The sequence below is a fragment of the Ovis canadensis genome, chromosome 4 (genome assembly GCF_042477335.2).
Source record: "Ovis canadensis isolate MfBH-ARS-UI-01 breed Bighorn chromosome 4, ARS-UI_OviCan_v2, whole genome shotgun sequence".
Taxonomy (NCBI): domain Eukaryota; kingdom Metazoa; phylum Chordata; class Mammalia; order Artiodactyla; family Bovidae; genus Ovis; species Ovis canadensis.
In genome coordinates, this window is record NC_091248.1 from 29,731,413 (window position 1) to 29,747,020 (window position 15,608).

The following is a 15,608-nucleotide window of genomic DNA, read 5'->3' on the forward strand; positions in this document are numbered from 1 at the left end:
GTTTTTGATGTTGGATACACATAACAGTAATAGCAAAGGGGCATAATAATTGTTATTTTCAAACAGTAAAATATCCCACTTTGCCCTTAAAAGTACTACCAACAGTTCCTGCCTGAAAATAAGGTATACCTAATAATATATTTTATATTAACAAATATTCACAGAGCACATATTTTATTTATTTTTAGTTGTATCATGGCTTTCTTTTTTCTTTTGAACTTTTTGTTTTGCATTGGGATATAGCTGATTAACAATGTTGTGATCATTTCAGGTGAACAGCAAAGGGACTCACCCATGCATGTACATATATCCATTCTCTCCTAAACTCTCCTCCCATCCAGGCACATATCTTATTTAAATTGTACTAGCTTTTTAAATGGATGGGAAATTTTACGTTTATTCTCTCAAAATTTATGTTATTTTAAAAACTGTAAAACAGATTTGTAAGTTCCAAAATTGACCCAGCCTGATTTTGCTTCTTCTCTCTCAGGAGGGTCTATATAAACCCAGAGTGAAACCACACTTCTGTTACTATTCATCATTTAATAAATTGTCTTCTCTCTAAGGGAGTTGCTGTTTGCAAAGCTGTCCTGAATCTCATACATACTTGCTTGCTTTCCTTCAGTTCAGTTCAGTCGCTCAGTCATGTCCGACTCTTTGCGACCCCATGAGTCGCAGCACGCCAGGCCTCCCTGTCCATCACCAACTCCCGGAGTTCACTCAGACTCACGTCCATTGAGTCCGTGATGCCATCCAGCCATCTCATCCTCTGTTGTCCCCTTCTCCTCCTGCCCCCAACCCCTCCCAGCATCAGAGTCTTGTCCAATGAGTAGTCACTAAAGATACAGTGTGGAAAAGATTTGTCTATAATTCAACATTATAAAGCAGTTATACTCTAATTTTAAAAAAAAAAAAACAGCTCCAAGAAAGAAAATTGTATCTAGCAGGTTAGGGTGTGAAATACTGTAGTTAATCAAAAAGTTATGCTCTTACATTAGTTGTTCAGGACTTTTCATGCTGTTCCCTTTCACACTACCTTCTCACTTGGAAGTGAATCTATTCCCAGAAATGAAATCTTTTCCCTAGGACTCCAGTCTGTTTCCTAGCAGTAGATTTTTTTTCACAAGAAAATTTTGAAGTCAGTCTTAATACAGCAGATTTAAAATATAGTGGATTTTCAAATATTAAAAAAACATTCCTCTATGTGTGAAATTGCCTTTTTTATAGGTCAGAAATGATCCAATGTTGTTTTAGCATATTAATTCTTCAGTTTTGTTTATATTACCTCTAATCCATTTGAAACTTAATAGTGTATATGGTTGATGCAGAGAACTCCTGATTTTTCCAAATTGTTAACTAATTATTCCAGTGCCATTTATTAATAGTCCTTTGTTCACTGCTGATGTAAAAATACCTCCATTATTATCATTCACTGTAGCATTACTTACAGTGGGGTCGATATCTGAGGTTTCAGTTCTGTTCCATTGTTCTGTTTGGTTTTGGCTCAGTACCATATTGCTTTGAACCTTGTAGCTTTACAAAGTCTTCAAATTATTAATCTAAGACTGTGTCTTGTCTTCTTTATTGCTCCCTCTCTTTTTCTTTTAAATTGTTTTGGCAACTCTCAAATTTTATGCTTGTACATAAACTTAATTACTTTAGGAACAATGGATATCTTTGCCCATTATTTTTTAAATTTCCTTTTAGGTCCCTTAGTAAATTTTTATAGTTTTCTTCAAGTAAATCTTTATTTCTTAAATATCTCCTTAGGTTTTTAGCATTTTTGTTACTCTTCTAATTGGTTTCTTTGCTTAACACTTTTAAACTAGTGTGTATATGCATATATATATGAAAGGTTTTTTTTTCCCTAAGCATCTTTAAAATCTGGCTCTGTTCCTGGATTTTTTTATTTCTGATGATTTTTCACTCTGTTGAGTTTGGGGGGTATCCATAATCATATGCAAAGAACTAGGTACTTTGTTTCTAAGGATTATAACTATTTTATTATATTGCCTTTTATTGCTTATAAATATTAACTAAATAAATAATAAGTAAAAAACTGTTATTATTAAGCAGTTATCCTGGCCATCCAGTAAAAAAACAGCACAATGGAGTATAACATAATTACTACAGTAAATCTAAGCAAAATATTATAATAATATTTCAGAGTGATATAAAATTGCTTCCAGAGAAGATCCAGGAATTTAATATTAACCGCTTTTGTCCTAGTCTTTAGTTTACTATGCACTGGCCACTATAGCGGCCACTAACCACATATGACTGTTGAGTGCTTCAAGTATGACTACTGAAATTTAGATGTGCCCAGTAATAGACGTCATACTTGATTTCACGGACTTAGCACAAATAAAAATAATGATTTCATCAATAATTTAGAAAATATTGATCACCTATCTAAATATTAAAATAATAAAGATTTATTCAGTTAAAACATACTCAAATTAATTTCACCTCTTTCTTTCTACTTTATAAGTATGACTGTGGCATTTTTTGATCACATATATCTACTGAATAGAGCTGATTTGATAATCACAAGTTGACCTATCTGTTTAGTTTTCATATTTATTTCTACTTTTAAATTCCCTAAAAATGTAAAAAGTAGAAAAGAGATTTTTCAGTGTCTACATGTTCGTCCAAGAAACCCATCTATTCAGTGTTTGTTTCAAAGGAGTTTAGAAAAAGGCTAGAGAAAATACAATGGACAATTTCTTCATGATTTTTGCTGCATTGTAAGCTGCATACTTCCAAACATGAATTATTAAATGTTTGATTTAGTGGATCACTATGAATCTTCTCTGGGAACTTGTCTGACTTTTTCTCCGTGGGTCATTGCAAAGATGGTAGATAGTCTTAAGTTTTCTTGGAGTTATTTGAGTGAAACAGTCTCCAGATGCCAGTTTTGACCCCAGAATGACCTTGTGAGTGACTACTTAATTCTGGGACCAGTTTTTTTTATTCTATTTTATTCCTTTTTTATTCTTTCCTGCTTTTGTATTTTTGTTGCTATTTTGTTTCTGTCTTCTTTGATTTAACTGCTCTCATGCCAGCTCAGAAATCTATGAGAATTATATAACTGAACAAAAGTTTAACTGAGGGCCACTGGAATGTGATTATTCTGTCAGTGTAAGCTAACATTTATTGAGTATTTACTACAGGTAAAGCATGGTACCAGCCATTTTGTCTCCTTTAAGTAAGCATCTTTTTTTGCACGTGGGGAAGTTGAAGCTTATAGAGATTAAGTAATTTGCCCCAGACTATACACTAGTAGGCAAAATAGGGGCTCAAACCTAGGTATGACTTAGCACTTCCTCTCTTAAGTACCAGATTGTTTGGGTTAATCTATCGATGAAGTTTTAGCTTGCAGATACATTATGGGCAAGGCTTTGTTGTCACTGAATGTTCTAAAGGTGTCTTTCTGAGGCTGAGCCAAGCAAAAATTTATAATGAGAAAATTATGAAGAGAAAGCAAAACTTGGAGAAATAGAACTTTGTCCTTTGTATAGCTGACTCTTTCATTTGAAGAAGTCTCACGGTTTTCTAGGTTTGGTTTTTTTGGAGGGGTGCTAATCTATAGGGTATGAGAGAATTTTATTTCAGTTAGATATACTTCAGCAATTTCATCTTTGATTTTACATTGTTGAGAACTCTGAAAACACTTGGTTTCTTTCATGGATCTAATAAAGCATGTGGTTCTGCTTTAGTCTGCCAGCTTTAATGCTTTGATTCTGTTAAAACTAGTGTTTCCTTTTTTATCCTTATGTTAATATTGTACATAATAATATGCCATTTATTAATAATGCCTGTTTCTGCTGCTTTTTTAGGGTCCTGGTTGCTGTTCTGATCTTGCAGTTTCTTTTCACTATGTTGATCCTACAGCTATGTATGAGTTAGAATACCTCGTTTATCATCTTCGTCCGTATGGTTATTTATACAGATATCAACCTGCCTTACCTGAGAAGATACTAAAGGAAGTAAGTCAGATATACAAAAATGAAGATACAAAAGTAAATCAGGAGCCCTTGAAAGAAAAACATAAATGAACAGAGGTAAAATGCCTAGCATTGCACTGAAGAAGAACTTCTCCATTCCTGATAGAGAACACTGGAACCCCAGTGAGGAATTCTTTCCAAGTGAACGTTCCATGTTAGAAACCTTTCGTATGAACGACTGTAAACTGAAGCTTTAAGTGTGCTGTGAAGTCTGTTAAAATGTGTTTTGATACAGTAATATATATATATGTATAAGAAAAACTTGTGTTTTTAAAATGGTGGCCAGGCAGAGGGACTAGAAAAGAGATATCGTTGCCTATTCCTGACCATATGTATTACTTTCACTGGGAAATTAAAAGTTAAATTTGCTAAAACTACACTGCACCATGTTAGTAACTCACACACAATGCTAAACAGATCTGCCTTAAAGAAAATTTAGAAGGAAATATTGTTGCTCAGTGTTGTCTGTAGACTCAGAACATGAGTTTATATTTGCAGTCTGATATAAATGAACCAACTGCCCCCTGACACACACACGGACAGTTTATGTCTAATGAAAATTTGCTGTGACTATTTATAATTGGTAGTATTTCTTCCAGAAGAAGGTAGAATAAGAATGGCACTTGTCCTTAAAGTGCATTAATAAAACCACATTTTGAAATTATCATGGGCCTTGACTGTATTATATACTTCATTCTAATTAATAGTTAATCTTTTGTGGAGTCCCCGTTGCCTCTTCTCTAAATGTGCTTAACCATTCTCAAATGCCATTCTCAACTATTGATATTTGTTTACTGAAAGCATTAATAGCATTCTATAAACATGCATTTTAAAATATTTTATTCCTTGTTTTACCCATTGTTAATTATGGGTAACTAATGAATAGTAAATTTAATGCTATTTGGAGATGCATTTCTTATAATAGTGCTATTCTCAGGAATCAGTAACATTTTTAACTGATTATTTAAAACTCTGTCCAACTACATAGTCATAGTTCCTTTCTTTCTCATTCTGTTGAGAGATGAGAACTTGTTTGTGCCTTGCATAACTTGTTTAAAGCAGAGGTTTGAGATTCATTTTTCGGTTCTGAGGTGGCTGTTAGTTACACTGGCTAAATAATTTGTAAGATTTTGACCAGAGTTAATTAAAAACATTTAAAAATGCAGAATTCTTAAACAAACTGAAATGTGTCAAATATTAAGAGACCAAATGCTTAATTTATGAATAACACTGAATTTTGATGCTGACTTCTTTGAGGATGATCATTTTTGTCAATGGACAGTTGGAACAAAGCAGAATACCCGTTCAAGACTGTCGTCAAAAACACATAAGTGTTTCATTCTAATTTTAACCCTCTATTTCATCTAACACTCTATTTAAAGAATTTCTGGAAGGAAAGAAAATGTTAAATTTTAGTTGTTTTTACCAAGTATCATCTGAGTGTATCATAACAGAATACACCTCCTATATGATTATCTTAAATGTTACAAATAATTTACATTTCTCTTATGTTTTATCATAATGCTAATTTTATGTGGCTGTCATGCCATTGATTCTGCTGCTTAGCTAAATAGTTTATATTTATTGTGCCAAAATATGTCAAAACCAAGACCTCTTTGTGTTGTATATTTGAGAGAATGTGCATCCTAGTGGCTAATGATGGCATTACTCTGTCAACATAGTGAAAACTTAGACTAGTTTTTACCTATTAAATTACTTTTTGTTATTTTCTTGGTGATATCAGCTGCCAAACTTTCAAGGCATTCTCTTCTTTGAGCAACTCTTTACCTTGGTATGAATATGAATTTAATTGCAGTCCATACACGCTACTTTTCTGTACTAGAATTCTAAATTGTTTACCATAAACATCCAAAAACCTTAAAATTGACTCATATGAAATCAGCATTGTGATGAATCCTGAGGTCTGGAGTTGGACCACCTGGGTTTAAAGTCTTGTTCCGTCACTAGTTTTGTAGCCTTGAGCAATTTGCTTAATCTTAACTCTGTGCCTCAATTTCCTCATCTGTAGACTAGGGACAGGAATACTACCTACCTCACAGGATTGTTATGAGGATTAAATGAATGACTATGTGTATGGCTTTTAAGAACACTGTTTGTCCCAGAGTATGGAGTGCTAAGTGTAACATTTTTTTATTATTCTTTACCTTGGAGTATATTTATTTTAAATGAATGAGAAATCTGCTTTAATGAAATCAGATATTAAAGGAAATATTTCATACATTTCTTATAATAAGTAATAGCTAGTTTTTATTTGATGCCTACTATACACCAGGTAATGTGCTTAGATACTCTGTGTTAATCCTCACAAATTGGGGGTTACTCCCATATTATAGATGAGAAAACTGAGGCTCAGAGAACTACAGTCATTTTTCCACTGTCAGAAAGTTAGTGAGTAACAGAGCTAAGGTTTATACTCAGAGCCTGTGTTCTTTGCACCATGTTAGCCTTGAGGTCAATCATGCAACATTATTTCCATTTTTATTTAATGACATATGACATCTGATACATTGGCCAGTAGTTGTCAAATTAACCAGCCAAATTGTCATAATGATTCTTATATTGTGGTTCATATACTCTTGCCTGGGAACTTGTTAAAATGGAGGTTTCAAGACCCCAATTCCAGAAATTTTGATTCTTTCTTGGGACCCAGAAGTATGCATTCTTCCCAGATTCCCTTGGGCACCGGTTCTCAAAGTGTGGTTCCAACCCGCAGTGGCAGCATCACCCGGGAACTTGTCAGTCTGGACCTCACCCCAGACCTGCTGAATTCTGAAACTCTAGTGGTGGAAGCAAATAATTATGTTTAAATAAGCCCTCCAATTACCCCCTAAACCTGGTGATCATATGCAAATCATCCTTATAACACACTGAGGATTACTTCCCCATAAGTGTGGTTACCCTTCAAAATTTAGATACAGCATAGTTCTATACTATGGGTCTCATATAGAATCACACTATATTAGTAAAAGACTAAAGATAATATAAATATATTTGGTAAGAGACTAAAAATGATATAAAAGGTCAGTGAATCATTCATTTGACAAAATCCTTTAGGTTCTTCAGAGTGACTAATATCAGGGCCCACAGTAAAATATGAAGTTTAGTAGTTTCATATTAGGGCAGAAAATGTTCAGTAATTACTAGTTAAGTACACAATAATTCATTAAAAGCATACCTAAATAAATATCATAAAAAATGTCTACAATTGGTGGTAAAAAATTTTCAATAGAGATAGTAAAGTACTATTATATATATAGTATGCAGAATGTTTTTCTGCTAATTCTATCAAAATTCATCACTTTCGAGGATCAGTTGACTGTCCTATAGGACGTAGTAAAGCAAAAATCTCTCCAAGTAATTAATAGAGCACATAAAACCAGATTTGATGAGGATAATGACTTACTGTCTTTTAAATGAAGATTTTTGTCATCTGGGTAAGTGACTTTAGTATGGTCTTAAAACAGGCTTTGCTGTCTTTTGTTCTCCAATAACAGTATACTTGTATTTTAAGTGGGAAGTCTGTAGATGATACAAAGCAGATTTTTTCCCCAGAGTTCAGTTGTTTTCAAATACCTTGAACTTCAGAGGAGTTTCTGTTACATGTAAGAAGATTTGGAAATAAATGACTAACCAGGTTTTAATATATTTAAAAGTATGGTAATTGAATTTGAGCATTAAATTTGCTAATTGGTTATTTTGATAATTGTTTGAGTATTAATTTTTCACTTCCTTGAGCCTGTTATACTGTATTATTACCAGATTGAGGCTTGAAAAATCCCTCATTTGATAGATTAGATGAAGTCTACCCTTTTATTCATTTAAATTTTTATTTCTTTAGAATATTTTACTTCTTTAGAATATTGACAATTTCTACTTCTTTGTATTTATTGCCCATCTTTATTTCCCTGATAACTAACTTCCACTTTCTAACTACTGCTAATGCTGCCCTCACAAAATTAATTCAGCTATTCTTAGTGATTAGAGTTTGTATATATCACTTACATAATTTTATACCTATTGATATTGTTTCCCTATGAGATTAGAAGTAAAAATTTGTCTAAGAATAATGCCTGCTGGCTCTCAGGATACTTGACCTACTTAAAAGTCTACAATTTTAAACTAATTTTAGATATTCAATTAAATGAAGTAGAATTATTTAAAATTATTTGCATTCTTCCACTCCCCAACTTCCCTTTTTCTCAAAAAAAACACCCTCATTTGCCTCATTTCACTGCTTATTTATAGTAGGCTTCACAGAAGCGTACTTAAGAAATCTGGGGGGCAACCTGTGGTTTATGTTGGACTAAATATAACCTCTATTAATTAAAAAAATGGCTTATGTTTATATACTGGAGTTGAAATAGAAATTTTAGTTCAGATTAGAATGAGAAACTTTATAAATTCTCTTTAGAGAAACCAACTCTAAAACTAGTTTCACAGTTGAATAGGGCTCTGTTTCAACTCCTTTACCTCTCTAGATTTTAGTTTATATCAGCAAAGTTTAAAAAACTTTACAGGGCCCTGCAGCGATCCATATAAAGTATATTATTAGAGGGGAACTAATCTTACTGCTAAGCAGTGTGTTATATTGCCCAGAGAATGTTTGTGTTTTGGAATTTAAAAATTATGTAACGTAATAGTATCATGAATGATTTTAAAATGTCTGGTGACTTGCTTATTTTAAGTGATCACCAATAAGTCAGAAAAAATGTATTTTTAAATGTTTTTTAAAGTGCCTTTTGAACATTTTTAAACAATGGATTTAAACAACTGCATAAAATAAATTACCATTTTAAAGCTGCTTTATCTGATTATTTTTAACTGATGTAAAAGTTGTGGGAGAAACATTGTCTTTAATGGGTAGTTTTGGGGTTATTTTACCAAAAATATTAAGCAGTTTTCCCATCAAAGTTATTCAATTTAAATAGGCTTAAATAATTTTTACTGCAACATGTTATTTTTCTTTAAAGCAACAAAATATTCCACCTCTGATTTTGAATAATCTACATTAAAAAAAAAACAGAAACACCTATGCTTTTGTCCAGGTAAGTGTGTATCTGTGTATGTATGTTTATAGATATACATATATGTTATAGAAAGAACATATGAAAAGAAAAGATTGCTTTCCTATTTCTTGGTATACTTTTATCTGTCACGTACACTTTATAAATTTATTTATTCAGCTAATTATTTAATAATTGTGCCCAGGATCTACTAGAAATACAGAGGTGAACTGTGTATATAAGATTTCTGTTCCCATAGGACCCTAATTCTACAGCTAGGCAATAAACAAGGTAGTAGATGAAAGAACACCATGTTTCAGAGTGGTGGTAGGAAAATAAAAGTGTGATGTGGTAGAAGAATTTTCTGGGTGGGGGGTCAGGAGGTAATCTTTGAGGTAGTCTTTGAGCTGACTTGAATGACAGACATTTTATATACTTCAAAGGTACTTATATCTATGAAGTTCTTTGCTCCTACTATGAAAAAAATGGTAAGACTGTTGTTTCCCACCTCTGCTCAAGCATGCTTTGGGCATATGTGAAGGCTCGCCACCTTGTCTTTCTTCCTCCTATTCCTGTAGCACTGGAATCGTACTCCTGATAACATTCAGGGTTGAATTTCACTTTTCATTGTTGCTGTCAGATTGTAGAGCAATGCTAAAGTCTAGGCAGGAGTTTGAAAGAGAACTAATGATTCAGTTTTTTCCTTCAGTTTTACATAAGGATATCATCCTTATAACTGTACTGTTCAGTGGACATGTGTGTGAGAGAGAAGACTAGAAAGGTATGATTATTTTAATAGTTGAATTTTTTCTTGAAAGTATTATTTTTTATTTTTTCATACTGGTAAGATTTATGTTGTAATTTTATTTGACGAGATGAAGGTATATGCTTAGAGTAGTTAGGCATAGAAATGATTTGTTGTTCATAAAAATTAATTTTTACAACCTCCTCACCTGGTTGAATTTTGCCTCACTTCCTGCCTTTGAATTTCTGGCTCTTTGAACCTTCCCCTATTCTTTGCTTCTCTCATCCCTTGTCTTTGCTTTTTTTCTCTTCCTCCCATTGGCAGCAGTGCTTTTGTTTCTTTAGGCTTTTTTTTTTTTTTTTGCCCCCATTTCCTATCAGCAGATGTGTTTTAAAGAATTTTTTTTAATCACGTGTTTTTTGGTGAATTTCAGTTCCCTCCCACCAGCTGAAGAAACTTCCCTAGAATCAACAGAAAGGAGAAGGAAGAAATAATTTCCTAGAACTAATAGAAAGGACTCAGAGAATACACGTCATTAGAATCCTAGAATTTTCTCTTTTGTATGGAAACGTTTCCTTCTAGAACCTACCCCTCTAAAAATACGGGTGATTTTTTTTTTTTTTTTTTTTGCAGTATTTGAAAACCAGTGAGAATCTGCCGTACTGTTTTTAACCCCAAATTGGTATCAGCTTGTCTGGCAAGAGTGGTGTGCGAGGCTTTGAGTGGTGCTCTTCGTGGCACCCCTGTGGCACCCGTAGGTTTCCCTTGTGGCTCAAGTGGGAAAGAATCCGCCTGCAGTGTGGGAGACCTGGGTTGGGAAGATCCCCTGGAGAAGGGAAAGGCTACCCGTTCAGTGTTCTGGCCTAGAGGTGACTGTATAGTCCATGGGGTCACACAGAGTCGGACACGACTGAGCGACTTTGACTTTCACCGTGGCAGAGGCTTCTCTCCAGAACAGAATCACAGGTGTTTTTCTGTTTTATTTGAAACAATGAGGCGGAGGCTTCGCCTCTGGCTGGCTGTTGCCAGCTGCTCTGTGTGCTGTCATCTTGTGCTGTGACTTCCACCTACCACCGTGTTTGGTCCTGAGGGAGGAACTTGTCCTCTCCCTAGCGCAGAGCAGAGGACAGATGCTCCTGGATGTTCCAGAATAACAGAAGAGAAAGTGCAGAGAATAACCTATGAGAGCTGCCTAGAAGGATTGGGATCCTCCTGCCGCTCACCAGACTGTTTCCCTTGCCTTATTTCCAAAGCACCAGCAGTAGCTGAACCACCCCCACTAGAAGCATTTCAGATACCACTACGTTTTTATAGTGTCCACCAAATTGACATCTACCCTGTGTAAAATAAAGAAGCTCTTCCTTCACCCCAGGTTACAGCTCTCACACTTCACTTCCTGCTGGAGAACTGACTCCTCCCCTGGGAAACTGATAGGGAAAACATTCACTATCTTCAGAGGAAATCTCATCTTTACCCAGAGGAGTGTGGTCTGGATTTGTGGTCCCCATGTGGAAATACCCAGTAATCTGTGAAAGTGAAAGTCGCTCAGTCGTGTTCAACTCTTTGTGACCCCATGGAATTCTCCAGGCCAGAATACTGGAGTGGGTAGCTTTTCCCTCCTCCAGGGATCTTCCCAACCCAGGGATCGAACCGAGGTCTCCCACATTTGCAAGTGGATTCTTGACCAGCTAAGCCACAAGGGAAGCCCAAGTCTTCAGAGGAAATCCCATCTTTACCCAGAGGAGTGTGTCTGGATTTGTGATTCCCATGTGGAAATAGCCAGTAATCTGACTTCAGTGTATTTTGTGAAGTCTGTATTGTTCCTTCTTAAATAAATCCCATGTGGAGCAGCAACAGCCAAAGCCAGGTGAAGGCACACCAGGCTCAGTCCTGTACCTGTTCTGTCTCAGCACAGTAAGGGTTTTAAACTGGTCTTAGGATCCAATTTCAGCTATATGCTCACTTCACTATAAGAGTCATCAACCTTGAAGCTTAACAGAGGTTGCGTGATAACTTCATTTATATCATTTTCCTCTTTAAAAATTAGCCGCTTTCAAATCTTCATCTTCTTTAAAGTGTCAAAATTTTAGAAGTAGAAGCAGAACAAAAGAATTGGGAAATAATGAGTGAATCACCTGTGTTTCCTTAGTGATCCTAAATTAGACATGTGCCCTGCTATTTCTGCAATCTAAGTAATAATGACATTTGGTGTTATTATCCATCTGACAGTCTCATAATTTTACTAAGTTAGACTTTCTTTTCATGTTTTATTGTCCTTACACTCTTAGGCTGCTAAGGTCTCAGATTTACCAGATGGAAAGCTGTTCAGAAGTCAGGTGACTCGACAAGTGAAGCAGAACTGAGTGGTGAAATTTAATCTGAGTCTGAAGTTTCAAAAAACACCAAGACCCAGTTTCCTTTACTGACTTAAAAGTGGGATGAAATGAAAAATTACTTGGTGCTCACAAATTTTAAGATCACAAATGACCTCATTTAGGGCTAATTGATTCTCTCATAATAATGTAAATATATTTGCTCTCTAATAACTCTAGATCGCCACATAGATTATTTGAAACTCACGTATCAGAGTATCTTTTCAAGGGTTTTCTTTTAACTGTTTGCATCTAGAACTTTTGATGTAGAATTACCCAAACTTCTTGCCATTACTGAAATTCAAATAAGTGAAGCAAGGGAAATAGAAGGTGTGAAAATATAATAATTTTACCCAAAAGCACGATTATTATCATCAGTGAGTTGTTTTTTATTTTAATTAAAGTAGATTGGTCTACTTTGACACTGTTTTCTCCAGACTCCACCTTATGTGATAGGGTGGAAAGATGTTAGTGATTTCCTCTCTAAAAGTGACTGTACTTCTCACACCTAAGAATTAAAAATTAACCTCACCCCATGGCAGATCATGTTAAAATCAGGAGCTGTCATGGTTACCTCTTCTTTCATCTCTCCACAGGTAATTCTTCCCAAGGTTCAGCCCAAGCTCTTTTGTGTACAGAAGGTCAGCAAACATTTGATTTATTTTGTTAGATTAATATAAGTCAAAATCACACCCAGGCAGCTGGGGTGTGGTAATAGAGACTTCAAATCTCCTAATACCCTAATTCTAAGCCCGTCAGTCAGTATTCTCTTCCACATGAGAAAGAATGACAACTTGACAAGAAACAATCCGGCTTCTAGAGTCAAGGCACACTAAGCTATAAGAAAAACTGGCATCATAGGATGGCTTGCTTCAGTGCTAGAGGAGTGTTACCCAGCCCAAACCCCTTGGATTATAACCACAGCAGACAGGTGTGTGACAGTTATAAGGTGTAATGAAGTCACAATCTTAGATCCTTTAGTTGAGCAAATAATGATGGATGACCTACTCTGAAAACCTCTGTGGGAGATAAAAAGATAAATGAGATGTAATTCTTGCTTTCTCAATCTTCAGTGTCTTTCTAATTTTCAGCTAAATACGTAATTCAATTTTCCCCCAGTACTCTTTTTTATTCTTGCAGTTCTTCGTGTCAGATTGTCTCCTGGACATCATTTAATGCTCAAACAATTCCAACTAGTAATTTTATTTTTTGCTCTCAATTCTCAATTTGCTCCCCACTCTAATATCAAGACCAGGATGGTGAATGGGAGTGTTGGTGAATAATTCCAATGAACTGTGCGATCAAGCTGAAATCACATCAGGCGTGTGACTTGAACATACAGAGTCAAAATATATTCACAGTTTCTGCGCCTCTGGATTTTTCACCTTTTCATTGTTAGCTTTCGGTACCGTTTTTGGTAGGTGAAATTGAGGCTTTAAAAAAGCAAAATCAAAGCTCATAGTGCAATTTTAAAATACAAATTTATTTTCCAGTCGTATGTTAAACTGCCAGATCGTTTGCCCATTCTTTCTTGAATTAAGCACAACACACACTTGCATGCCTGTACACATACGCACACACTTTGGCGACCTCTGGTGAACAATCTATTGTCAGGACTAATGGGACCTGTGAGGATCTGCTGCTGACCTGAGCAGAGCATGCAGAAAGGCAGATGCTAAGTGGCCTTGAGAGTCACACCCAGGGAGAGGGAACAGGGAAACTCTCCAGGAAGATCCCCTGGAGGAGGGTGGGCCCTTCAGTCTTTCTATTCTGTATAATTGGGGCAAGGCTGCCTGGCCCTTAGGCACCAATACAGATATCCCCCACTTTAAAAGTTGCTCTCCTCCACTTTGCTTTTACAAAACACCTATATTAGTACCTGTTTCCCTGATAGCTCAGTTGATGAAGAATCCAACTGCAATGCAGGAGACCCCGGTTCAATTCCTGGGTTGGTAAGATCTGCTGGAGAAGGGATAGGCTATCCACTCCAGTATTCTTGGGCTCCCCTTGTGGCTCAGCTGGTAAAGAATCCGCCTGCAATGTGGGAGACCTGGGTTGGGAAGATCCCCTGGAGAAGAGAAATGCTCCCCACTCCAGTATTCTGGCCTGGAGAATCCCACGGACTGTATAGCCCATGGGGCCGCAAAGAGTCGGACACGACTGAACGACTTTCACTTTCACTTATTAACAAAGAAATCCAAAGAAGATTTTCACTTTTATGGAGAAGGTAAGAAAAGTGAAAATACCATTCCACAGCATTGATTTTGCTGTGATGGAGCCATTACAGAGACAGAGCACACCCTCCTGAGAGGGGAGCAAGCGGCACCATCAAGCCCTTCTCCAAGGACTACACTCAGCATCTCAGCATCACACCACCCGCGTTTTGAACTGTGTCTGGGAGCATCTGTGCTCCATCTCAGTTTATTCTGTGCATCTGTTTTGTGCAAGATGTGTCCTAAGGTAATTGCTTGTTTGCTTTATGCCATTTCAGCTTATGAAAGCTTTCATAGCAACGCTGCACTTTCAGAGAGCCAGGAAACCTCTATTTAGCTGGTCAGTGGATAAGGACTGCCCAAAGAAATGGCATGGTTTTGGACAAGGTAGCTCTCTTCAGTTGAGGGTAATTCTTGGAACTTGATTGAGAACCATCAGCTGCCCACACTCCCAGCAGCTGGGGAATAACAAGTGCCTCAGACATGCAGGGGAGACTGGACCCCACCTCGCTACAGAATCCACTGTGGTGGTGTCCACTACAGAATCTCAGTAAAAATCTGGCCATTAAAGCTCACCTGTGGCTTCTGTCTTCAGTCCTTTATCGTTTTGTTTTCTTTTGGCTCTTTGAGAGTATCCAGACCTTCCCACTCTCTCACCGTTTGTGCTTTGATTTTTCAATGCTTTAAAACATTTGCCAGTTTAAAGACTGAGAGTGAAGCTAAAACAGTACTTGCCCGGGAACTCCTTAGATTGCTCTGAACATCTCCCAGATATGCTTGGCTCAAAAGAACACTGTTCTAACCAATCTGGGCTTCTGGGAAAAGTGAATTGAGCAGGCAGGAAAGTTGGGAGCTGCCTGTGCAGAGTGGCTAGGATGGTCACGGAGATTGCCTGGGGCCACTCAGTTCTGAAATTGTCTCCATTCATAACTACCTCTTAAACCGTGGTGTTGCTCACCCCGTCAGTGTCATTCACTTTGCTCTTAGGGTGAACTGTTTTGTTTATCACGTTGTGTCTGATTGGAATTTCCAGGCTTGGTTACCTGATACCTCTGACACCTTGAGGTGAGGTCAGCTTGTTGTTCCTCTGTGTCCATGAAAGGGCATACATGTGAAGCTGACATCATTCCTGCCCTGGTTTTTACCTAATACGTGAGCTAAATTGTACCTATTGGAGCTGTAGTAAAAGACATGAAAGGTACTAGCACTTACCTGGGGATTGCTGAATACCTGCTGATAACACGGTT

General features: G+C 36.5%; 1 protein-coding gene across 3 annotated transcripts in view; it reads left to right on the top strand.

Annotated features, from left to right (window-relative positions):
* The window catches only part of C1GALT1 (core 1 synthase, glycoprotein-N-acetylgalactosamine 3-beta-galactosyltransferase 1), a 53,336-nt gene extending 44,506 nt beyond the window's left edge, over window positions 1-8,830 (top strand). For all 3 annotated transcript variants that reach the window (XM_069587498.1, XM_069587500.1, XM_069587497.1), the window contains one exon: window positions 3,840-8,830. In XM_069587498.1, coding sequence (XP_069443599.1) covers window positions 3,840-4,058 — 219 coding nt within the window. In that variant the 3' untranslated portion in view covers window positions 4,059-8,830. The remainder of the gene's footprint in view (window positions 1-3,839) is intronic.
* The last annotated feature ends 6,778 nt before the right edge of the window (window positions 8,831-15,608 follow it).